We start from the raw sequence: 26,996 nt of genomic DNA on the forward strand, positions 1-26,996 counted from the left end.
CACTCGTCTGACCCATCAGTTTATTTTAGAAGGAAGCAGCCCTCCAGAGTGTGCTTACTGTGACGAGACACTAACAGTGGAGCACATTCTGGTGGTCTGCCCCAGATATTTTAACCAAAGAGAGAGATATTTTCAGGGCAAATCCCTGTCTGATATTTTGGGAGATGAAGCAGATATTTCTGCTATCATCTCTTTTTTAAAGTGTATTAAAATTTTTAACGATATTTAATTTTATTTAATAATTTATTACATCACGTAGAATTTTAATGACATTAATTTTTTTTTTTTTTGTATATAGCACATCATTCATTAAACTTCATACCCTTATTTATTGGTCACATCACTTCATTTTATTTATTAATCATTTCCTTCATGAATTCATAACTTTAACATAATTTATTTTCTTTCCATTACGGCGCTGAATGGCCTTGTTGGCCCCAGTGCCTGGGCTTTTGCCCTAAATATCATACATCCATCCTAATACATTTATGTAGGCTAAATTCAAATAATTTATCACTTAGACTGTTAAATGGACTACAAGTGGTACACTTAGTGGAGCCAAAATTTATCATACTACAAAAGTGACAGTAAAAAGAAATGACTATAACTGCCTAAATACTAAAATTTTGCTTTACTACAATTTTTACCCATCATTCAAGAAAAACATCCACTAAGGTAGCTCTGTGAGTCTGAAAATTTGACTTAGTGGTCTGATTAAATTCATAACGATAAACACTGGGTCCCATCTATAATCAAAGAATAAAATGTTCATGAGGTCTCCCTGAAGGATGTTCTTAAATTAGAAGTGAAAACTGGAGCAAAGTCAAGTTTCAAAAGCTGGACTATGAAATAGGAGGAGATAAAATAAAAAGTAAAATACAGTACAATATATTTAAGTGCATATGGAATAAAACCATGTCAAGACAAATTTTTACTGTTATGCATTATTCAGTAACAGTATGAAGACATTTTTCTAAAATCAAATAGTTATTATGCTAAATACATTAATTACAATATCAAAAGTTGGTAGTCTAAAATCAGTTAGAAAATGCAGCAAGTTACAGATTTATAAGAGGTATAAACCTTCAGAGCTATCATTCCAGACAAATATTATCAAGCTAAAATCATTCAACAACACATGTAATAAAGTAAAATGATCCCTGTAAATACAAATTTTCCAGCCTTCAAACAAAACCTACAAGACATGCACAGGACTGTAACAACTATAGTACACAGAATTCTATGATAAATGAATGCCTTACTGATATATCTTTGTACTAATCACAGAGCTTTTATAAATATTCTTATGCAAAAGACTGAAAAAAAAGCCTCATCAGTTATTAGTATGCTGCTGGTAACATTTTGGTAACAATTACACTTTAATCAATGAACTGACTTATTACCAGAGGCAAACATTTATCAAGTAATATAACTTACAAATGGTTTATTGCCCAAAGTTCCACACCAAGGAAATCCACAGGCTTCCTTACTAATCATTTTTACACATGATTTCCACCAAGAATGTAAAACTTGTCCATAACACTACAATAAAGAATCCTAGGAAGTTTTACTATTCCAGTTAATAGTATCAAAATCGATCAAAACGTTCTTTCTTGGCAAATTGTATTCACTGAAAAAGAAAAGTGTATGAGGACACAGAAAACTCGTATTTACAACAACAACCCACTAACAAAAATATTTATAATTAATGGGTTCCTAGAAAACATGTTTTAGTGCAAAAACACACTTGGTTCAAACTCAATAAATGGACTGAATTGTTATCTAGGAAAGAGGATGATGATAAGGAATGGCAAATAATGATAAGAAAACACAATAATGGTGGAAATTTATCTGCTCTCCATAAGGTCTGGTTTGTAATGCAATGTAGTTGTATCATACAGTTACCCATGGATGCTTCCATAAAGCAGTGGATTTGTAATGGATGTCAGGAATTCCATAGACAGGACACTTACAAAACAAACAGCATGGAGACAAATACTCAAAGAAAAATCAGTGGCACTGAGACAAGTATTAAAAGAATAACATATCTCCCTGTGAGCCAGTTACTTCAAGATTGGGGGCCATGAAGAAGATGAGGATGATTGGCCTCACAAATGATAAAACATGACCTGCTATAACAATCAGATCTAACTTCCAAAGGTATTCTGGCATGGCAATGCCAAATACTTACTCCAAGTGTGGAAGAAAACCCCAGAGTGAACTTAATACCAGAGAAGATGAAGGCAATGATGCTAGTGAGCCTTGATCTTGACTGAAACGTCTTCCTGTGAAATGTCATTTAAGCCTAGGAAACACCTTGCCAATGCCAATATGAAATTGAATTTATGAGACTGGTTGACTCTTGTAGCCAGTATGAAGGAAGAAACAAGAAGCGAATCTGAAAGCCTAGGTTTGCTGGATAAGACCTGATGACTCTCACCAAGCAGAGAAGGCAGTCTTGATTCGGACATGTAAGGCTGAAATAACAAAGTTGTGCATGAACGAGCCATGTTTCCCAAGGACTGGGTTTTAGTTATGAACTCCTGAGCAAATGAAGACTGGTGGCTGGAATAAGAGACCTTACTTAGCAGGGCTTGGAACTTACTGATACAATTAAAGGAGGCAAGGCCTGGCCTAAACAGTCTTGAGACTTAAACCCAATACAGAGGTGTACCAAGGGTTTACAAGGTCAGTTAAGGATTGCAGTACAAAAGTTTAATCCCTATAGGAAGTTTAATTCTAGCTCAAAGGATGGATCTGGTAAAATGATGTCACTGAAGAAATGAAACCCTAGAAAAAGCAGAGAAAAAGTAATGCCTGAAGCAATAAATGATGAAAATTAGATACAAACAAAACAAAGCATTTGCAATGACCTTACAGAGTGAGAGAAGCCACCAGCCTGGAAGTCAAAAATACTAAAAATACCAGATAACACTCACATATCGCTACAGAGAACAAATAAGTATGTATTGGAATTAATGTAATAAGGTAATAAGTGAACAGCATACCACCAAAATTTTATGAGCAAATCAGCATACATCTACACACAACAAAGTCAAATGGAGGAATAATAACGACACCTACTGAGAGGCACATGGTCTGTCATAAAACAGGTTTTGACGTAGGAAAAACCTATTTTTGGTAGTCGCTGTTGAGTCCTCAAAAGAGTTACCTTCCATGGTCTACCAGAGCTCCATGGTGACCAAACTAATATCAAAGAATTCTCTTCTAATTTAGTTGGTCTTTTAGCCAGGTATTGTGTCGTAATGATTAACATTATAACACATGATGGAGTATATAATGGACTCAAAGATAAGAGGGCACTTTCCCTTATCTTCAGCGAAGCTGAACCCAGTTTTTCCGTCAATTAACCTGCAAGAAAGAGAAGTGACTATTGCGCATGTGCATCTGCCCTCTTGTTTACAACAAGTCATTAAAAGACCAAGGAGCCATTACTCTCTGTTGGTCAATGCAGGTTGATACCTTTGCCCAAATCCCATGCATTTTCGTCAGGGAAGTGGGAGGGTTTTGAGGACTCAACAGCAACTACCAAAAATAGGTTTTTCCTACGTCAAAACCTGTTTTTTTATAACGTAGTTGCTGTTTCGTCCTCAAAGGAGCTTTACAAAAGAAATTGACAGGTGACGAAAAAAGGCTTAAGCCCTCGCTTTTTAATCCCAACACCCCAAAGGAAATAACATTTCCCATCCAAGGTCAAGCAACAGAGTTCAAGTCCCATTCTTTATTCCAAATACTTTCCAGGTTTTGATACCAAGGAACAAGAAACTATGCACGAACTTACGTTTTAGGATGTACTGTAGTTCTACAGTGGCTTACCTAAACATGCTGGGTTTTGTTGTAGTACTGTCACCCATCTCCCAGCGATAAGTTAGCATACTCACCGTCAATATGACCCCTGGTTTTCTGCCGCAGCACCTAGGGGTTAAGACTAACTATGCCACCTACTGATACACAGTGTAGTCGAATTTGTTCGAACATGTGGCAATGATTTAACTGATGACCACCCTATACATCTGGGCACTTCTTTGAAAGAGACATTTCTGAAGAAGGCCAAAGATGTACTTACTTTCCTAACATCACGTGACCTATGAAAAGTGTGTGGATTTCCCTTTTTAATGAGAAAACACTACAAACATTCTCAGTCTTTGTAGGGAGAGTGGTTGGTTTGTGCTAGGGTGTAGGAAAATAGGACCTTCTGGGGTGTTTGCTGTGACTTCTAGGTAAACCTTAAGTGCTTGAACCCAGGCGTAATGTCCTGTCTGCTAAATTGAATTTTCTTATAAGAATGGATTTCCTTTTATATGATCCATATTCTTGGCCAGAAATGATGGGCCAGGGGAAAATAATAATTGATGGTCAGCTATTTGCATGATGCATTGTCCTCATCTAAGAGAGCCCAGTTCACTAATACTGTATGAGCTCCTGATGCTAATGCAATCAAGATCACCTTTTATAGCCTGTGCGCTGTGGTTATATTGGGTCCACTGAACTGAGGGGCTGATACAAGTCTAAGCACCTTGTCCAGGGACCAAGAAATTGGAAGCCTTTCAGGAGTGGGCCTTTGTAGAGCAAAAGACTGCGGAAGGGAAGTGACAACTTCTATACTGGAGTCAATCCCGAATCCCTAAAGCAAGGGTTCCATTAATGCAGCCTTGTATGTCATGACTGTTGTAACCACAAGGCATTTGTCTTCAAAAGGGTTTATAAGAAAAATTCTAAAAGTTTAAAACTAAAACTTTCAACTGTTTGTCAATATTGAGCACTTATCTTGCTATTTTTGATGTTTCCATAATCCTCGATACTAAAACGGAGAAAAAAGTCAAATTTTTTCGGAGCGCTGGTAACGACGTGAACCATTCGCTTTGGACCAAACAGAGGTAATGGCTCCTTGGTCTTTTAACGGGCTGGTTGTAAACAAGAGGGCTGATGCGCATGCGCAATAGTCACTTCTCTTTCTTGCAGGTTAATTGACGTTGGAAAAACTGGGTTCAGCTTCGCTGAAGATAAGGGAAAGTGCCCTCTTATCTTTGAGTCCATTATATACTCCATCATGTGTTATAATGTTAATCATTACGACACAATACCTAGCTAAAAGACCAACTAAATTAGAAGAGAATTCTTTGATATTAGTTTGGTCACCATGGAGCTCTGGTAGACCATGGAAGGTAACTCCTTTGAGGACGAAACAGCAACTACGCTATCAAAAAAGACCTATAAAGTTGGTGCGACTCGAGAGCGTGGCAGAGAATGAGGCAATTTACAATTAATGGGTTTATATGACCAAAATATTCCTAAACAGTTTATAAGAAATAAATTAAGAAGACATTAATGTTGAAAAAATAAGTTAACACCCTGCAAATCATTAACAATTAATATAAAAGAGAAAATGCAGTTTCATTAATTTTCAGTAAGCTGAGTTTCGAAAAATTTGTAATGAAAGTGAAAAAACATTACTACAGACCTAATATTTCCAACGTCAGTGTCTCCAGTGCAAAGGTATGACTCAATTATATCCTAGGGGCACTTGGAGTTGCTGATACAGTACTTTCAATTTGTTTGATACATAAACTAAAAACTCAAAGACTAAGATTAGAATGAAGAGTTTGCTAATCTGATAAACTGATAATAGATAAATCTGGTATTCCAAAAACTATGGTTCTCAATGATTTTTTTTTTTCTTGCTGAATAAATTCATCATAACAAACACTCAAACACACTTACCCATATTCCTTTAAAACTGTAAATCATAATTTTTGATGTGCAGCCACTGGTTGAGCTCAAAGTAGTTACTCTTATGGTCCCCCAGGTCTCCATAAGACAGACCAACCAATCTCAAAGAAAACTGGTTGGTCTCGGCCAGAACAGCACTTGTTGGCGCAGTAATAGAATACAAAAGACTCAAGACAAGAGAGCTCATCTCTTGCCTACAGCTACTGCCTCAGTTTTCCCTTCATCCTTCTCACACAGTGATCCACACTGGACATCCCAGGGCTTTACTCAGAAAATTTTGTTTTCAAGGCCATTTTTTTATCATCATGAAAAGTTTTAGTTCCTTAAAATTTCAATGGGTAGGCTTATATTTGTTAAAATTGGGAGCCAGTAGGTCTCCCACATGATGAGAAGTTAAGATTAGATTGCTAAGCTACATCATAAGTGCTGTGCTGTTTTTTCCTGTCTAACAATGTGATAAATAGCATTTTTTAATGCAATAATGTTGGACAATGTCATTGAGACTCATAAGTCAATGATTTTTAATACTGACAGAGAATCTGAGGTTACCAAAAGGAGAAATTGGGTTAGTCTAACTTCTTGGTTACAAAATATAGCCATGATAGTAGGACCCAATCATGCTTGACTTACATGCCTTGGTGTTTACTAAAGGCCAGTTTTTTCTTTGGCATATTCTATAATCAAACTAAATGGACTTTGTGATGCGGAGAGTTCCCCAGTTACGCTTAATATTAGGGTCTTTTCAAGTGTTGAAGGAAATACAGTACATTCGTGTGAGTCTACTTCTAACGGGTATTACTCCACTGATAGTGACATCACAGGTATTAAGAAAAATTGTCATGACATTTGTCTTTTTCCTACAGGAATATAAAAGGTACATTTTTGTAATAGCGAGCTTAGTCAAAATTGAAATCTTACAGATATTGATTTTATACATATCTGGCACAATATTTCAATACTATTGTACTGTAATTAATCATTTTAATTATGTACCAATGAACATAGCCTATAACCTTTGCTTAGGAATGGATCAAGTAAACAAATTTATAAAAATATATAGAAGTACATTGTATGGGTATCCATTTACAGAAGACCACCCTACTTATGAACATTCAAGTTACAAACATTCATAGATACAAACTGACAAGGTCAAAAGTTCAAATTTTGCTTTGCATGCCTATTCTGCTAGTAAGAATTTTTGCAAAGAACAGAATACAAAAAAGAAGTACAGTATAACCTGTTCCTTTAACTGATTATCCCAGGTATTCTCATGATTAACTACCATGTGTTCTTACAATCACAAGAATACTCGTAAAATATTCCTACTTATTTCTATCTTCCCGATTTAATCTGGTCTGTGATGAATCCCCATTTTCTATATTTAGTATGTATTTTTGTCAACAGATGGCAGTGTGCATTGTTTACTTTATGAACTTCCAATGTAAGATACTGCTCCTATGAAATTCTCTCTCCAAGTTCGTAACTTTCAAAGCATGGGAAAAACTACTAAACTTTGAAGGCCAGGTCCTAGGGACGGATTTGTCTCTGCATCGGGAGATAGCAGACAGGCTCTTCCATCTGTGGGGGGAGACCAATGATAGACCTGTTCGCAAACAAGATTCAACAGGAAGCTAGAGGTCTATTGTTCGGTAGTTCCGGATTCCTTCGCAGTGGCAGAGGACACCCTGCAACATCCATGGGACAATCTGTAAGTCTATGCCTTCCCTCCCTTTTGCCTGATCCTTCATGTCTTGAACAGTGATGATTTCTCAGTCTCAGGATGACCTTGGTAGCTCGCTGGTGGCCTCATGCAGAATAGTTCCCAGATCTGCTAACTCTACCATCGGCAGTTCTGAGAGAAATTCCCGCATGGCACAACCTCCTCTGCCAACCTCACATAGAGAGATGCCATTAATCAGTTGAGTCCCTATCTCTTCACAGCTGGAGACTATCCAGTATCTCCTGTGAGCAGGAGGTTTTTCTCACAGAACAGTGGCAGAGATGTCTGGCTATCTCAGAAGGTCTTCCTCAGCTGTGTACCAGGAAAATGGGCCGTCTACTGTGATTGGTGTCATCAACAGGGTTTCTCTCCAGTCAGAACTTCTGTTCAACAGATAGCCGATTTCCTTGTTTTTCTCCGGACAGAAAAACATCTTTCTGTTTCTGCCATCAAAGGCTACAGAGCTACTTGGCTCTGGTTCTACGCTTCAAAAACGTGGACCTGGCCTCCTCTTGGGAAACCTCATTGCTCCTCAAAAGCTTTGAACAGTCTTGTTCTCCTGGAGAACTTAAACCTCCTACCTGGGACATGACTGTGGTACTAAGTAGTCTCACTCATGCTCCCTATGAGCTTTGCAACAGTCTTTGGACAGAGACTTGACCCTCAAAACAGTCTTCTTACTGGAGAGAGGGAGCAAATTCCATGGTCTGTCTTTTGATGTTAATCATACGAGGGGTTGGGTGTCATTAGCCTTCGAATTTGTCCCGGTTAAGACTCAAAACCCTCAGTTCATGATGAGATTTGAATCCTTTTCTATCCCTTCCCTTGGGGATTTTGTTACCAACGACCTGGATGAATTACTACTTTGTCCCCTCAGGCGCTGTGTAGTTATCTAAAAAGGACTCGTCACCTCAGGCCAGAGTGTCCAAGGCTCTTTGTGAGCACAGGCTGGAACAAGAAAGAAGTGTCTAAGAATACCATCTCCTTTTGGCTAAGTGAAGTAATTAGGCATGCCTACAGTTCTTCTTCAGCCTCTAATACCAGCACAGAGCATGCAAGAGCACATGATGTTAAGGGATTAGGCCCTCCTTGGCATTCAGAAAGAACCTGTCTGTTCAGAGGGTTTTGAAAGCTGGCACTTGGCTTTGTCAAACCACCTTCACATCCTTCTATCTAAGGGATGTTGCCCACAGGTTCTTGGACACTTTTTCCTTGGGTCCAGTGGTGGCTGCTCAATAAGTTGTGTAGCTCATCCAGTGCCCCTATCGGAAAAGTTTGTATCTTACCTAAGATGATGGTATGAAAGTGAGAATGATTGAGATGACTGGTCTTTTTCCTTCTCCCTTTCCCCTTTCTTCTCTACCAGCAGGCAGTGAGAAGATTGATCCATCATACAGTGGTTCTGGTCAGATACAGGTGAATGAGTAACCTTGCTGTTTGAGTATATTTTATTCTACACGAATATAACCTTTCAGTAGCAAGTCCTTCCTTTCTCTAGCAAGGAGAGTAAGGAATGATGATAAACAAGTATGGTGGCTGTCATGGTTTGTTATCTGAACAGATATAGATCTTTAACTTTCACCTATTCAGTGAACCTTCACATTGTATACTAGTCCAGTAGTCTGAATGTTTGATATCCATTTACCTAACAAGTCAGAGGCTTGCATCTCCTTCCTTTGCTTTCACTTATCCAGGAAGTGAGACTGCGTGTGCTGAGCCTCCAGTCGATTCAAGTCTTTCTTTCCTCCCCTCAAAAGTGAGTCTATCCGTATGTTAAGACCCAGATTTGTTCCACATATGAACAAATGACAAATTTTTAATTAATCTGTAATTTTTCATAGCTAGCAAACCTGAGGTCTTAACGTATACTGCCCATCTCTAGCCACCCCTCTTTGTGATTCCTGGGCTGAAAGAAACTGAACGTGTCACCGGGTTAGAAGAGGTCAGTGGTTGCCTCCTCATTCATCCTGATGGCTAATCCCAGATGCCACCAATTCCTTGCAACACAACTTTAATTGTTTTTTTACTGGTTTCCAGCTGGCGCTAGAAGATTTATCCTTATGTTAAGACTGCAGGTTTTTTAGCTATGAAAAATACAAATTAAATCAAAATTTGTCATTTTCTTCATTTTACCTTCCCAGCATCTAAAGTAATTCCTTACAATACTGCATGGCTTAAAAATGCAGTGAAAACAGTATATTCTATGACTCCCAAGTTAACTCAGGAACGTAAACATCAACAAAAATTATGCACTACATATTTAAAAACCAACTTACGAACAATGAAAGATACGAACGTCCATTTGGAACGTAACTCATTCGCAAGTACGGTGATGTCTGTAGTTTTAAGTTAATTCAAAAGTATTTTTGAGAAAATACTTTAAAGCAATGTTATTTTAGTAATTGTGAATTAATATTTTTAAAAATTATTACTATTTTATAGATATGACCCACTGATCATGATACCTAACAGCATACTAAGGACACATACTTGTGGCCATGTCAGCCTATTTTAATTTGAAGTGTTTGGTGCCTATACAGTGATTTAAGGTAGCTAGCACCAGGTAGTTTTAGAAAACAATTGTTTCTTTTATCAACACTGGGCTGCTATTACACAGGACCCAAAGATCACCTGTGCCACAATGAATTACTCAATCCACTTTTCACTGTCCCTATGAGTCATAGGTTTCAGTAGGAGTATGGAGGAAGGAGACATCTTTTCAACAGAACTGTGGCAGCGTGTGTTTCCAGCCCTCTCTAAGCAGAATTCATGTTTGGGCCAATACTCCAAAGCAGTGGATTCTAGGGCCTCCCACTTCAACTCCTTCGATGGAGAAGAAGTCTTTCCTTGGGAGAAAAAGTCACTAATACCAGACATGAAGTGGACATAGCAACTGAAATTCCCTTTTTGAAGCCTGAAGATCCAGGGACAGTCTTCTGCTTTACATGAAGGAGATACCTCAGATGAGAATCTTGCCTCTCCCATGCAGCAGATATTGAAAGGGACCCTGATAGGGTCCACCCAACCCTGTCTGAAGTGTCTGTACCTTCTAGGGGGTATATTTGATTTATCCACGACTTCTATCCTGCTAGGCAGTGGTAATACCACTGCCTTGGCTCAATCAGTTCATGCAGGCTTCCCTGGTAGAGAAATCCCACTTGCTGTACTTTCAGAATTCTGGGAGGAAATCATGAGCAGTATCAAGGATGTCTTTCCTACTGAGTCAGTATATCAAAGACGCTATCCCTGATTCCCAAGAAGAATTCAGGTCTATCCTGGATACTGGATTGGATGTGATGTGTAAAAATTTCTTACCTTTAAACAGGAAAATAGACAGGCTGTACAGCCTGCCTGGGCAGAGACTGGTCCTCTAACTGAAAAACTTAGGTCACGGGAACAGAGTAATAAAAATCCCAAGGCCAAAATGAAGCTGAATCAGTTCTCTAGATCCTGTTGACATTAGAACAGGTATCACGAGACAGCCTACCCACTCCCAGAGCTCTGACTGGTAACAATAATACAACCAGGTCGGACTATAAAACCTCCAATCATTATGTAGTACAGGCACCAATATCCGCCCCTGAGAATGATACTGATAACCCTTGGTGTGACATCTCAGTGTGTATCCTTTCATCTGATGGAAAAATAGAATTTCAGAACAGAGAGGCCTCTTCCAATGGCGCTTGGTCCCTCCTTCAATAGAAATTGCCAAAGAAGGCAGTTATCCTGGCTATTAAAGCCACAGAAGCAACCTTTTTCCAGTTTTATGGAAAATACAGCACAACAACAATTTTTGAGAACCAATACCCTCTCCAGGTGCCCCGAGCCTTCTGTCCCTCCACATTTAAAACAATTAATCATGTGAAGACAGAATTTCAGAATTTTGTGGTGACTGATAAGCCAGATTTAATTGGAGAAATATGACAAATTTTTAAGCAATTTGTATTTTTTCTAACATACAAACCTGAGGTCTTTACATAGGGGATTTACTTTCAGCACAAGCTGGAGCCAGACATTTAACTAAAAACAAGGTGGATATTGGTAGTTGGCTACCGATGGTAGGGGAGGAATCCCCACCACCCAGTTGGTACGCATTCACTTACCTTTTGGCCCAGGAAGCAGAATGAGGGGTGACTATAGGTGGGCCATTTATGTAAAGACCTCAGGTTTGTATGTTGGGAAAACTACAAATTACTTAAAAATTTGTCATTTGTTCCTACACAATAAATAGAATGTAATGTCACTGACTCAAAGATAGACTTGGATGAACCCATATTGTTGGGGACAATAAAGCTGAAGATAACCAACTGGTCTGTTCACTGTCAGTCCCTCTCTCCCCTTGCTAGAGAGGGTAGGAGTTGCATCTATTAATCCAAACAAAGCTAGATTACAGACAGGATGCTCAGTCATCTAGAACACCTGCATGCACGCCGTCCAGCATGTGACAACTTGCTAATCATCCCTTAGAAGGGTATAAAAGATAGGGTAGGAGGCCAGTCCCACACACACACACCGCCCCCCCTCTTTGCGAGATGCCACCTGTCCTCAAGAACTGGGTGAGCTGCATGGACTGTTGAGCAGCCACCACAGAACCCAAGGAAAAAGAGTCCGAGGATCTATGGGCAGCGTCCCGAAGGTAAAAAGGAGGCGATTGTGGTCTGTCGTGACTACACTCCTGTCCTTAGTACCTGTCCGACAGGGTCTTCCTGAATGCTAGGGGCAGACCAATGCCCCTGACCTTATGAAACCTCGCCTGGAACATATTGTGGTCCACCACATCAGCCTTGGATCAAAATCCCTGAAACACTATTGTCACACAAGTAGTGATCATGCTGAGATATTGCCAGGGAAGGTACAATAACCCTGCAGCCATACCTGACATAGTTAGGTAAGTCACCCTAAAACCACATACAGGCAGTCCTGCTTACCAGTGGCATCGGATAACGGCATTTCGGCGCTTGGCTAGCAATGTCATTAACCGGATTTTCGGCATCGATCTCCGGTTAACGGCGCCGTCAAGTGGGGATTTTGGCGCCAATCTCCACTTAACAGCGCTGTTAAGTGGGGATTTTAGCACTGATCTCCAGTTAATGGTGCCAATATCCAGTTAAAGGCGCCGTTAAGTGAGGCTTTCAGCACTATTATCTCTCAGCCAGGGATGGAACCCCACTGCCGTTAACCGGGAACTGCCTGTAATACATATAGATGTTTGTGTTGTTGTTGCCTGCTCTATAGTGCCAAATCCTAATGGGTCTAAATAGGTATCTGGAATAAAGAAAATGGTTGGTAACCTGTGACCTTACCTTGGACCAAAATTTTATCTGGGTTGTTGGGATTTGTTAATGAGCTCAGCCATTTCATCACCTGTCAGTTTCTTTTGTAAGCTCCTTTGAGGATGAACAACAGCTACACTATAAAAAAACAGGTTTTGATGTAGAAAAAACTTTTGGTATTCACTGTGATTCCTCAAACCCACCCACTTTCCCTAATGAAAAGGCATAGTACAGGGGAGTGAAAACTTGTCTTGCACAAGACCTGGCATATGAGGAAAATAGCCAACATATTCGTTGCCACATCTGTATGAGAAGGATAAAGGGAAAACCCCACCAGTCACTGTAGATAAGAGACAGAGCCCCCTTGTCTTGAGTCCTTTATACTCTGTGCCAATAAGCACTATTCTCACTAAGACCAACTATACAAGAATTCTTTGAGACTGGTTGGTCTCTCTTATGGAGCCCTGGGGAGACCATGAGAGGAACTCCTTTTGATGGCCCACAGTGGCCACCGAAAGTAGGTTCTCCCTACACCAAAAGTACACTAAAAAAATCATCAATTAAGAAAAATAATGTAAAACAATCTGCAAATATATAAAATATACATCTATATTTGATGAAGTCCATACAAATTCATACACTTGTCTGAACAGGATTTTGATACTGATATCAATTTATACTTGCTTCATCACAACCTATTACTCCCAGTTTCAATAATAGGTTTTTATATGACTTAAATTTGTATAAAAAATAAAACTATCTCTTGCTTATCAACAATAGTTCCTTTGCCACTATTATTTATTTATTTATTTATTTAAGAGGGGCATCAGCTTGGAAGTTGGGCTTGTGCTATGCAACCTGCACCATCCTGTTGGTGCTGCTCCAGTTGTTTAGCTACCACCTTGTTAAGTGGAAGCATATAACAACCAGTTTGAATATGCTGTATCTAAAAGCTTCTCTTGTAATTGTACAGTACAGTACTTGAAAAACGCAAATTTCATAACCACCAGCTCTCGGGAGAAAGCGTTAATTCTTTCCCTGTGCAGGACTGATCTCTTCAGTAATCAAAAAGTCTCGTCCATGATGCAGGACTGATCTCAGTCATACTTCTTTTGGTTTTAGGCAGCTCATAATAGATAATGCATTTTTCTCATCATTTTAAGGAGTTTTTGTCTATATTCTACAGATAAATGGCAACATTTGATTTCCAACTTACAGGATAATCTCAGGACATGGGCTAGACCTTCAGTAACCATCAAAATGCTACAGAGGAAGGATGTTTCTCTTGATGATGAAGTCGTACAGAGGCTTTTATTCGGAAAGGACAAAGATAGTAGTAGACCTGAACTATCAGATAGTTCTGGTAGTGACAGCAGTGAATATTGTAGTTACTGAAAAATGTAACCTAGATAATTTTTTTACTTCAGGTTTTATGAGAGATGATCATGAATTAGAGGAAATGACAGAGGAGGAAGCATTTTTGTCAAGCACCAAACGTGGTGTGAGTAAACAAAGAAAACGTGATAAAATTTGTGAATGGAAGACCATTATAGATTCAGTTCATAAAAAAATCGGTGCTCTGAAACTTTTATTGTAGATAATAAATTCTCATTTCCTACATACTGCCAAGTCTATTTTAATTTTTTTGTAAAGTTTTTCCAAGAGTTCAAAGTTTGTAATAAAGATTTTCATACCAAATAATAAAAATGGTGTTACTTTACTCCATTCTTTGAGAGGTGTCACAGTGAAATGAATTCAGTATCTGAATAACTACCTACATACCATTTTATAACAGTAATGAAAATAACAAAGAATCGAAATACAAATACAACAGGGAGAAAATTAGTCAGTTACACGATTAGCAGGATGCTGCTCTCATCACTAGGGGCGAAAACATGCTTGCAGCGAAAAGGTTCATATGCCCCATTTATGGCTACAACTCAGTAAAGGTCTTTATTACAGCTGCACTTGCTGCAATGCTCAGATATCCCCCTTGGTATTCCTGGGAGCACTTAGATTCAGCAATACAGGCAGTCCCCAGTTACTGGCAGCCAGCCAAGGTTATTGAAGAACTGGTTTTACGGGTCTTGTCTAGCGACAACAATACTGTAACTGGATTTTCGGCGCCGATATGCACCAATCCCCACTTATCCCCCAGTTATTGGCGCCGATAACTGGGGATTGGCACGATTATCGCCAATTTTTGGTTATCGTCACACCGTCAGGAACAAAACCCCCGCCGATAGCTGGGGACTGCCTGTACTTCTTCAGGGCAAGAACAGCGCTTCAAGTACAAGGAGCACCACACCAAATACTTACATGGCATGAATATGAGTCATCCTGGCGATCAAAACTGAGACCAGAGCCAGCCACACTTGCAAGCACTAAAGCCTTGACCAAAAATGACAAATTTTTTTATTAATTTTTATTTTTCCTAACACAAACCTGAGGTCTTTACATATGGATAACTTTCGGCGAAGCTGGAAAGTCCAGCTGTTAAACTTCTGCTAGGCGGTTATGGTAGCAGTTGCCTACGGTAGGGGCAAAAGCACCACCCACCCAACCGGTATGCATTCAATCTCTTCAGTTTACCTTTTGGCCCAGGTAAAAGAATGAAGGGAGGTAAGGAGTGGGCCTTTTATGTAAAGACCTCAGGTTTGTATGTTAGGAAATATACAAATTAATTAAAAATTTTGTCATTTGTTCCTACACGAATACAAATCCTCGGTCTTTACATATGGAGACTTACTATTGGAGGGAGGATTCCAAGTAATTCTCTGAACTGACTAGTAGTTCGGCTCATCCTAGTATTCTCTTCCTGATCATGAAAGAGCAAAAGGATACCATGCCTCTGGTCTGTTGAACATGTGTGATGTTCAACCGCCAGACTTCTGGGCACTTCAAATGTAAGGAAAGTATGAAAACCCTTCATCCGAAAGGTGTGGACAAACCCACAATGTCGAAGACTATGTAGCTAAGAATAACCAACTGGCTTGCCCATAGTCAGTCCTTCTCTTTGCTAGAGAGAAGGTAGGAAATGCATCTATTAATCCAAAAACAACTAGGTTATAGATTGGATAGTCAGTCATGCAGATCGCCTTCACATACATGCACACCAGTCCAGCTCATGACGGCTTATTCACTCTTCCTCTGTCCAGTGGAAGAGGATGGAAAACAGGAGGAAGGTAGGAAGCCAGTCCTGCCCACACCTTCCCCTGGTAGCCACACACCTTAGGCAAGATGCAACCTGTCCTTAAGAGCTGGGTAAACTGCAAAACTATGATTTATTGAGCATCCACCAAGGATCCAAGGAAAAGGAGTCCAAGGACCCATGGGCAATAACCCAAGGTAAAATGATAAGAATGTGAACTGCACAATTACATTCTATCATAGTACCAGATTGAAGGGTTCTTCCTGACTACCATAGACCGATGGATGGCTGTGGCCCCTAGAGATGTTGCCTCAAATGTACTGAAGACTATCAAGAAATGGCAGGGTACATTCAGAAGGTCATTTCCCCTATGCAGAGAAATGATCCCTTTGCCTATGGTCAATACTCCAAGGTAAGAGGATATGAATGTGAATTTCACAAATATATTCTATCCCAGTACTCGAACTACACTTCCTTTCTGAATGTGACAGACATATGGATGACTTTGGCTTCTAGAGATCTTACCTAAAACGTACTGATGTCCAATAGGAAGTTTCACGGTACACTTGGTTGATCAGTTCTTCAGCTAGAGAAAGGATCCCAACAACAGGATAGTGAGAGAAGAAAGAGTACGATCAATCTTCTTTCAAGATGGAGCGAGAACCTGAAGTCAGGATCAACTTGTCCTATCCCTTGACTTCATCGAAAAAGTGCCATCTCGCTTTTGATTCTTTGTTGGCTATCGTACCTAAAGTACTTCTGTCTGTCGAGTACTGTCGCAGACCTGACATGTAAGGATACTAGGACCTTTGGGGACCATGTTAGTATTGTGGTGTCGTCGTTATCACACTGAGGATTAAAAGGAGCAATTACTGCCTACATCTCCCAGGAGTAACGTAACAGCACGAGGACCAAGGAAAGGGGGTCCATACACCCTTCCTTGAGTGAAAATAAGTTTAGAGAACTCGGTCTCCAGATCAGTTGATAGATATGTCTGCTCAGACAAAAAACTAAGGTATCTATCAATACATGTCTGATATCATTCCTTTCCCCTTTTGCTAGAGAAAGGAAGGGTATGCCACGGAAAGATACATTTGTGTACAAAACAAAATGTTACACCAGCTGGAATACTTCAGTCATGTGTACTCTATGGGTCCAGCATCTGATAGGTCTTATCTTTTTACCTATCTCGGTAGAGAAGAAGGCAACTAGAAAAGAAAGAGATCAGTCTCTCAATCAATTCCACTGTTCTTATCATTAAGATCTCATCAATACCGGAAGTGAGTGGTTTAGCATAGCTATATAAAAGTTTCTTCTTGTATACTAGTTATTGGTATTAAAACCAACCTGATAGTAGAAACCGATAAGGGAAAGTAGGCATGCTCAATCACTTCACATTGCCAAAGAATTGGAACTCCTCTATGCGTGCATGGGCACAGACTCCAGTGACGGAACTTGTCTGACATACATCCCTCATCCTGGAATGTGCCTGATTGACATCTGTGTTGAGCATGCTACTACAACTCCAATCATCAGCACTGTATACAGAGAAGATGATAGGATAACCCCAAAGGATGTTCTTGATTGTATGTTAGTTTTATAAGTTAGTCATTATTTTATTTTCTGCATTGATGAAGTGTATGGGTATTACAGAATGTATAAAAAGAAAGCACATGTTTAATTTTATAAGATGTTTTTATAGCATAGCATTCCTTCTGTTTAAAGAGTATGTTATTGTTGTGACGTCATAGCAAGTGACGTCACAGGACGAAAATGGCAGGAGGGAGAAAAATGTAAACAAACAATGAGCGGGAGTGTTGAAAGCATGGTGGAAAAAGGTAGAGAGAGCTCTCTGAAGGTTAGGTCGATAATGGTTGGGTTGTAAGTCTGTTTGTGGTTTTTGTTGTCGTAAGCTGGATTGCACAGAGTAAAAAGAACAACGTGAACAGGTGAGTGGATCACATAATTGAATAATTTAAGGATAGGTTAGGCTAGAAAAATTTTCAAGTGGTAGCAGAGCGTGGTTCGTTAAAAATGGACGGATCTGATGGTAAACTTTGGGAGATGAAATGGAGGAGAGACTGTCCGAGATTTAGCGGGGCACAGGGCGATTATAAAGGATGGAGAGGACAAGTCGAAGATTGGCTTGTGGTGTGTGGAGAAGAAGTGAAATATCCGGGGATAGAGATAAGGATGAGCTTAAAAGGGAAAGCTTTAGAAGTAACAGAAGGAATAGATAGAGATGAACTTAAGGATAGCGAGGGTTCAAAGATAATCCTGTCCAAACTAGATGAAGTGTATCTAAAAGATATGTTAATGGAAAATTACAGTAAAATGAAAAACTATTTTAAAATAGATAGAGAATCTAGTGAAAAGATGAGAGATTTTATAATTAGGTATGAAAAGGCACAGTCAGAGTGTAGTAGGGCACTAGGGAAAAGCATGCTTGAAGGGGAAGCAAAAGGTTTTCATGTACTAGAACAATCGAATCTCACAGAAGATCAAAAACAAATGGTATTAGCAGCTTGTGGTCGAGAAAAGTTGGAATATAAAACAGTGTCACAAATAATGAAAAGAATATTTGAGGGATTAGGGAATAGAGAGGAGGGGGAATGGTTAGGATCAGAAGGTTGTGAGAATTTTGGGAAAGGGTGGAAAAACCAAAGATAACGGGGAAAGGTGAATCGAGGTAGAGGTGGAAGAAATCCTTTAAATAGAGAAGGGAAAGTAACACTGTGTGCTATATGCAAATCGGAATGGCATTGGGCCAGAGATTGTCCTCAGAATTTTCAGAATAAGAAGAAATCAGAAACTGGACAAGAAGAAGAAAAAGTTTATATAGGAAAAGTTAGCAAAATAGAAGAAGAATCTTGGGAAGAGGTTGATGCAATTTTAGATACAGGATGTAAGTCAACAGTGTGTGGGGAATTGTGACTAGCACGCATTGTTGTGGGTTTGAATCAGGAAGAATTGAGGAGAATGAATGATACTAAGAAAGAGTCTAATAAAGTATTTAATTTCGGTGAGTCATCATACAAATCGAAAGGAGTAATGGAAATACTGGTGATATTGAAAAACAAAAAGTTTTATTTGAAGACAGAAATTTTGCAGGGTGATGTACCATGGTTAATAGGTAAGAAAACCATGAGTAAAATGGGGATGACCATAAATTTAAAAGAGAATTGTGTTAAAATAGAAATATTAGGGAAATGAAGGTAAAGTTAAGAGAAGACAGACAGGGCCATTTAAGAATACCAATTTTGAGGAGGAAGGTAAAAGAAGAATTATTATTGGAGGGTGGAAGGGAAAGAGCCTAAGGGAAATTAAAGGTACAACGATGAAGTTACATCTATAATTTGGCCACGGAAGTGGAGATAAAATATGGAAGCTAACAGAAGAAGCACAGTGGAGTGATGGTTTGGGAGAGAAGGAAAAAGAGGAAATAAAAAGTTACTAACTGACTTAATCGCAAGTTGTGAAGTATGTAAAAGATATAAAAGAAACCCAGCTAAACCAGTAGTGGGATTTTCTTGGAGTAAGACATTCAATGAAGTTGTAGCAATGGATGTGGGAGAGATAGAAGAAAGAAAGTTCTTGGTAATGGTAGATATGGCAACAAGGTATTGTCAGGCTTTTTGGATAAAAGACAAGAAACCAGAAACTATTATAAAGACTCTTTTTGACAGGTGGTTTGCGATATTTGGGGCACCTTCTAAAATATTATCAGACAACGGGGAGAATTTCAAAATGAAAAAGTAAGGAGGATGGCAGAAAGATGGAATATTAAAGTATTAGCCACAGCATCAGAATCTCCATGGAGCAATGGATTGTGTGAAAAGACAGTAGGCATAATCAAAGAAAGCTTAAGAAAGATGAAAGATGATGAGGAAGTGGATTGGTCCATAGCATTAAGATGGGTAGTGAGTGCCAGGAACTGCTTAATAAATAATGGTGGTTTCTCCCCTAACCAATTAGTATTTGGAAAAAATCCTTCCTTGCCTAATTTAATGGGAGAAGAAAGTTCAAGTCCTGCAAGCAGAGAGAAAGGTATGGAAGAAAGCATAGTAAGGGATACACTGAATGCAATGCATAAGGCCAGAGAAGTGTTTATCAAAAATGAGTCTTGTAATAAAATAAGAATTGCTCTAAACAAAAATGTCAGAGAACATAAATTTGAAGAAGCAGTAGTGGGAGACGAGGTATTCTATAAGAGAGAAAATGAAAATGAATGGAGAGGACCTGCTCAGGTAGTGGGAGTATCAGGTAAAACAGTAGTGGTTAAACATGGGGATTCTCTAAGAGAAGTAGCGAGAATACATGTTACTAGGATTCAAAGACTATCACCAGAAAAGGAGAAGATACTTAAAATAGACAAAACACACACTGTGAAAGATGAATCCCTTGCATCAAAGGAAGGAATATAGATGAGCAGGAAGGAAAGATGATAATTGGCTGGAGAAGGAATGCTGATATAGAAGACTATAGAAAGAGATTTGGCAGAGGAAACACTAGAAGATGAAGGGGAAAGTGAGGTAACAGAAGAAAGTGAGTTAATAGAAGAGATACCCAAATTCAGAAAGGGAAATAGAGTTAGAGCTATAAACGAAAAATACAGGACAAGTAGAAGAGTGGACGATATTGAGCCTTGCAGGAAAAGATCAAGCAAATCTTGGGCTGATTCGTACAATGTAGAAGACTCACAGTCAGGTGACAAGGGATGGGTTGGTTTAAGAGATTATAGTCATGTAGAAAAATTGAAGATGAAGAAGAGGTTTTGCTAGGATTCGAAAATAGAAATGTAATTGAAGCTAAAAGAAAAAGAACTACAAAGTTGGAGAGAAAACAAGGTATATGAGGAGGTAAATGACATTGGACAAAAAGCTATATCTACAAGATGGATAGTAACTGAAAAGGTAAAAGGTGGGGAAAGGATATATAAAGCAAGATTGGTAGCTAGAGGTTTTGAAGAAGAAATGGCTGAATGGGAAAAGATGCTCCTACATGCAATGCCGAAATTTTAAAATTTTGGTTGACTGGTAATAAAACTGAAAGATTGGAATTGTTATACGTTAGGTGTAAAAACTGCATATCTACAGGGTGATGAAATACAAGTGGGTATATTTAAAACCACCTAGTGAAGATGGTTGGAGTGGATTATGGAAATTGAAGAAAACTGTTTATGGGCTCAAGGATGCAGCAAAGGCATGGTATTGTAAGGTGGTAAAACTGGTGGAGGAGCTTAAAGGTGAGAGGAGTAGATTAGAACCTAATATATTCTTTTGGAAGAAAGACAATAAATTGAATGGTATTTTATGTACACATGTAAATGATTTTTGCTATGGAGGAACTGAAGGATTTTTAAAGGAAACAATTGGGAAATTGAAAGGGAAATTACAAGTAGGAGAACAAGAAAGTAAAAGTTTTAAGTATATAGGAGTAATAGTAGAGCATAAGGAAAATGGAATTTGTCTTAATCAGTGGCAGTATATAAATTCTATAAGAGAACCAGAAGCCAGAAGATTTACAGGTAATAGAGTATTAGGACAAAAGGAGTTAACAGAATATAGATCAGTGGTAGGACAGTTGAATTGGGTATCGCTACATACTGTGCCAGAAATATCATGTGATGTTAGTGAATTAAGTAAAGCTTTTAAAGAAGGAATGACTCAAGATATGAGAAAGCTGATTAAGATAGTGAGAAAAACTAAGTGCATAATGGGAGAAGTGATAATAAGTGAGTTAGAAGAAGAAAAGATTTATTGGGAAGCCTATGCAGATGCTTCATTCGGGAATATTGAAGATGGTCATACTCAATTAGGTTATGTGATATCATTGACAGATGGTAAGAGGAGAAGTCCTATATGGTGGAAATCCAGAAAATCCAGAAGAGTAGCAAAGTCCACCATTGAAGCAGAAGCTCTGAGTGTTGGGGAGGCCATAGAAGGATTGATATATTTCAAACATTTGTGGGAAGAGATAGTAGGAGGGAGAAAATTAGAAGCACTGGTGAAAACTGATAGTAAAACCCTAATGACTGCAATAAAATCAAGTACCGGAGTAAGTAGTAAGAGATTAAAAAAGGGATTTTGACAGAGGAAAAATCTATTTCTGAGGAAGGTAAACATGTCACCGGTGAAATTCCATTACAGCACTAATTTCTAGGTATAACAATGCTAGATATACCAGAGAAAAAGAGCTTTCAGGAAAGCTGGGGTTATTACCCCAGTCAATATCGTCTTTAGAAGACGTCGGTATAATGAAGGGTGAGTGAAATACCACTACATCTGAAATATACTCGAAAGATCTCTCCTTATCAAGAAAGAGCAGTGATCGTTACAGCTCCCACACTCAACAGCCAGGACGTCGACACCAGCGCCACCTACTTCTTTTCCATTTTCTAGCACGTGATACGTTTTATTTGTGTGCTCGTCCCTATTTTGGTTTATTTTTTCTTCAGGAGATGACTTTGAGCACCTTTTCCATCTCTAAGTTAAGTACCATCTTCTTGTGGGGTTTTTGATCTATTATGGCTGTTTTGGTCTCATTTTCATAAATATTGGGACTTCTTATGGAGAGAAGCGCCCCCTATCAGCCAAATAAATGGAAAATGGGACTCCTTCTGTTCTTTCGGTCGGAGTTTTCTCCCAGTCGCTATATATATTTAGATTTTAGCCCTTGAATTCCTTCCTGGTGGTTCCGAAGTAAGATGGCTCCCCCTCCAACTTTAGTTTTTGTTGTTTTTTTTGGCCTGTCGGCCTCTCTTAGGAGTTGCTCCATCCCCACCCCCCACCAGGTCGCTGGTTCCTTTTCATTTAGTCTCACAAAGGCTATTATGTTATTCTTGAAGATGGTGCTCTTATTTTAAGTTTAATGTTTTTAGTTTTATTTGTTTTTTGTTTTTGGTTGTGTAGTTTGCCTCTGATGAACCTTATAAAATATTTTGAATTACTCTCGAGGTAGGCAAACACTTCCTGTGATCTTATTTTTATTCTATTGTTTTTGTATGATGGTTGTAGTGTGGGCTCCATCCCTTGCCTTGGGTGCGGGAGATCAGGTTGAGGGAGTTTTGTTGCTGTTCCTCAGGGTCCGTTTTAGGGTCAGAGTGAGCCTATAGTCCTCTTCCCCAATTTCGGAGGAATCATGTTCTTGACGTGTTCCTCTTGGCTAAACTTCTTATCCCCTACTGTTCCCAAGTTGGCTCTCGGCACAAAATTTCTCTCACCCTGTTGGTTACTCCTCTCCTTTTCACCCCTCTCTCCTCCCTAACCTATGCTAGGTTTGTTTTTATTAGGCTACGCCTTTCAGATGTTGGGTTTTGGGCAGCTCCTGAGTAGGCTTCCTTCCAAGTTCATTGGGAAGGAAGGTTGCAGTTGAGCGGGTGTCATGTTCTCCTTGTCTCCTCTCCCCTTCCGGTAGCCTACTCCTCCCCACTACCCCCTCAGCCCTATTCATGCGGGTGACGCTAGATGGCGTTTTCTCCGAGTCAGGACTTCTCCTATTGGTAGAGGGATTCGCTCCCTCCCATTCCCCAGCCGCTGTGGTGGGGTGGGTGGTTCAAATGCCCGAAAGCGTGTTCGGATCCTGTCTCACCTCTCGCCTCCCCCATCGAGCTAACGAAGTTTGGGTTTAGGTTTGGCCCGCCGTATGTTATGAACATTGATCCTTTACCCATTAAATCTTCAATCCGGGAGATAGGTGTGAGATGATTCTATGTCACGCTAGCATACAGACTCCTCCGGTCTCCGGAGGGTTACCATCATCGTTAATTTTGTTTATTGTTATTATTATTATTATTATTTTGTTCTACCATATACGTGATTCGGTCCCACACCTGGGGCTCCGCCGTTAATTTTCTGGCAGCCCTTATGGGTGGTTCCTACTTTGTTCCTTCATTCGGAGTCCTCCGGGTATGAATCCTTAAACTTCCGCTCGATGCATTTAAAGCTTATTGGCCCAGTTTAATTTGGTAGTTCTTCTACACCGGAGTATTCGGTTGTAGTTGAGTTTCGCCTTGCCGGGCTTTATTTTGCTTAGAGTGTGAGGTTCATGTACTGTTATCTTTACAGACTGTTCGTTGAGGAGCCGGGGTGTACCGCCTCCCTTCAACAACATTACGGTCTTATTAAAAGTGTGCCGGACCCACGCTTTTAAATTCGGTCCGGCTGGACGACCTGGTTGTTTGGCACCCCGATGGCTGTGAGGTTTGCTTCGCTCTCTCCTCAACCATCCAAGAAAAGTCGGTAAGTGAAAGTCTTCTTTCCTCCGGTCCATGCTCCTCATAAACACGTTGTTTATATTCTCCGGGTCTTTGCATTCCTGACTAATCACAGGTTTCCTTGCAGGCGGATGAAACTTCCAAGAAGTCTGCCTTGGAATCCCTCCGGCCTGGGTGGCTGGGTTCGCAGGAATGTTCTAATTCGGGAAGCCCTACGTCCTCGACGCCAGGTTGAGGGACCTGCTTTACCCCGCCACGGGTGGCGCGGCAGTTCCAGAAGAACTTGCCACCCCTATTATCCAGCAGATCCGTGAAAACCCAGCCACCTCAGAGTGGACATTATGTACGCCGAGGTCTCGGAGGATGTTGCCGCACTAAATCTCGATTTGGAACCTATGAATACATGGAGCAGGACCAGGTGGTAAGTGGAGAGGTGAGTGAGGATGTTGGGCTGGCCCCTCTTGTTTAACTCCCCTGCTTCATCTGTATCATCTTTTTCAGGTTTTAAAAAGTCTTCCTCTTTGGGTGATAGAGCTCCGTTTCTGCTATCCCCAAGTTGAAGTCTTCATGGAACACTTCCAAAGGGCTATAAGTCCTCGACTTCTAAGAAGGCATTGCCCAATCTGAAGGCTAAGGTCCCAGGACCGTAGCCTCGGGAGTAAGTGAGCTCCTCCGGCAAGGGCAAAGTAAGAGGGCGGCAAAATCAAGCCCTCCTCCCAGCCTCTTTTGACGCACAAGTTCTGGCCACTGAACTGTACAAACAGTTCACTTTTTAAGGATCTAGACTCGAGATTTGAGAAGATCTCAGAAAAAGTTTGCCTTTTATGACAATGTACTGGAAGGTTTGTGCCAACCTAAAGCCGAACCAGCAGTACTCTTATCCCAACAGAAGAGCGGACGGACCTCCCGCCGTTTGATGTCGGAAACCCTTCATGCAAACTCCGGGCCATCCAACATGATGGCAAACTTACCTTAGACGGTCTGGGCACGAGACGGTTGGAGGAGTTGGAGTTCTTCCCGATCTCTTGCCCTCCCCTTATCCTGGCTTCGTGAGGCTTACCGAAGAGGCCTGGAAGTCAACAAGGTACCTAGGGAAACTGTCATCATCCCTAGAGACCAAGCCCAGTCGGCTCTCCTGCGCATCTCACGGAGTGGCAGGCAGTGAACACAAAATTGACCCCTTTCAAGGGCAATTTCACGATGTTCACCCTAGGTGAAGATCTTCCCAAATGGACAAAATTGCTCTGGCCACGACCCGAGCATGGTTTTGATGGGAATCCCTTTCTCAATTGGGAAACAGACCCTACTTCCTGGTATTCCCAGGAAGTTTTGAAAGTTTTGTTGGACAGCCCGCCCACTTTCACTGAAGGCATTGGAATTCTCTTGCGCGTTCCAGAGTTTAGCGAGCAACTCTACAAGCTGCCGGAATCATTGTTAAAGGCGGAGTTTGAGACCGGACTAAGTTAGATGGTCCTGAGAGATTGTCTTACTGAGGCTAAACTGTTCGGATGGGCCCTTTTCCAGGTCCTGGCAAAAGTCTTTCCTGGCGACCTTCCAGTTAGAGTGCATGAGTTTGTTATGGCTAGGCTGGAATGTAGAAAATTTATTTTTTGCTGACGCTACAATCCGCCAGAGCCTAACAAGCTCATTAAAAGTTCAATTGGGGACCTAACCTCTTCCCTGAAGGAGAGGTTACATTTCATGTCTGACACACGGGCCAATCAGAGTTTCGCGCCGGTGGGGAATTCCCACTCATTTTTAAAGACCCCAATTGCCCCCAGAAATTGAAGGAGGAAAAAGGTTCAGGAGGCATAAGAGGCCTCATCAGGCGATGGTTCAAGCCGCCCCGGTCTCGGCAGTGGCCCAGCCATCTACCTCTAAGTCCCAACCCCAACAGTATGTTTTGGTTCAACCAGCGGCGCCCTCCTATGTATCCTCACCAGCATACAGAATATGAAGGCCGTGGATTTTTTCAGGCCTCAATAGGGTGGCAAGGGGAGGAAGGGCAAGGTAATTACAGAGGAAATTTAACACCACCCCAAGGGGAGAGGACGTGGTAGAGGGAACAAAACCCGCTCCCTCCCACTGAGAAAACACAGGTAGGCGGTCGCCTGTATTGGTTCAGGGACCATCATTCAGCCCTTGGGCACACAGCATTGTGTCCAAGGGACTGGGGTGGAGCTGATCAAGAATCCTCCCCTCCAAACAGATTTTACCAGCCACCCACATCAATCCTACAGGACTATAAAAGAATTGCTCAACAAACGAGCAATAAAGAAAGCAAGGCACCTAAAATTTCAAGGCAGGCTATTCACTGTTCCCAAAAAGACTCCGATCAGCAAAGAGTGATCCTGGAGAAGAAGCGTCTAAATCTCTACATAAAATATGCAGATCTTCATTCATGAATACGGTAGCTCAGGTCCGACTCTAAACCGCGTGGTTATGTCACCATATCGATCTTTCAGACGCTTATTATCACGCCCCAGTTGCGCTGGTCTCAGTTCCTCGGTTTCAGACTCGGGAACAAAGCCCACCCTTCAGGGTCATGCAGAAGGTCTGAACATTGCACCCAGGATATTCACCAAGCTGGCGGATTGATAGTATTTCAAACATTTGTGGGAAGAGATAGCAGGACCTGGGACTGAAAATTAGGCTCCAACACTGTCAGGAAACGTCCTGATAGTCAAAACCCTAATGACTGGGTTAAAAGCTGAACTGGAGTAAGTAGTAAGAGATTAAATGGCTGGGTTGATGGGATCCTATTGCAGCAATAAGAGAAACAATAGAATCTGGAGAAATAAGTGAGGTGAGATGGATAAAAGGAAAGCATCAAACAGCTGATGTATTGACCAAAGCTGGAGTTTCTGGGAAAGCATTAGGAATTAT

The 26,996-nt window shown here is 40.4% G+C and overlaps 1 protein-coding gene across 5 annotated transcripts in view; it reads right to left on the reverse strand.

Moving 5' to 3' along the window:
* Positions 1–212: 212 nt before the first annotated feature.
* The window catches only part of LOC136827933 (uncharacterized), a 231,455-nt gene continuing 204,671 nt past the window's right edge, over positions 213–26,996 (reverse strand). For 2 of the 5 annotated variants that reach the window (XM_067085398.1, XM_067085397.1), the window contains 2 exons: positions 13,961–14,135; positions 1,495–1,630 (listed from right to left, as the gene is read on the reverse strand). In XM_067085398.1, coding sequence (XP_066941499.1) covers positions 14,000–14,135 — 136 coding nt within the window. In that variant the 3' untranslated portion in view covers positions 1,495–1,630; positions 13,961–13,999. Of the gene's footprint in view, positions 1,631–13,960; positions 14,136–26,996 lie in introns of all 5 variants that reach the window. The other 3 variants (XM_067085396.1, XM_067085399.1, XM_067085395.1) reach the window with 2 other exon arrangements.

This window comes from Macrobrachium rosenbergii, chromosome 42 (genome assembly GCF_040412425.1).
Source record: "Macrobrachium rosenbergii isolate ZJJX-2024 chromosome 42, ASM4041242v1, whole genome shotgun sequence".
In the NCBI taxonomy this organism is placed as follows: domain Eukaryota; kingdom Metazoa; phylum Arthropoda; class Malacostraca; order Decapoda; family Palaemonidae; genus Macrobrachium; species Macrobrachium rosenbergii.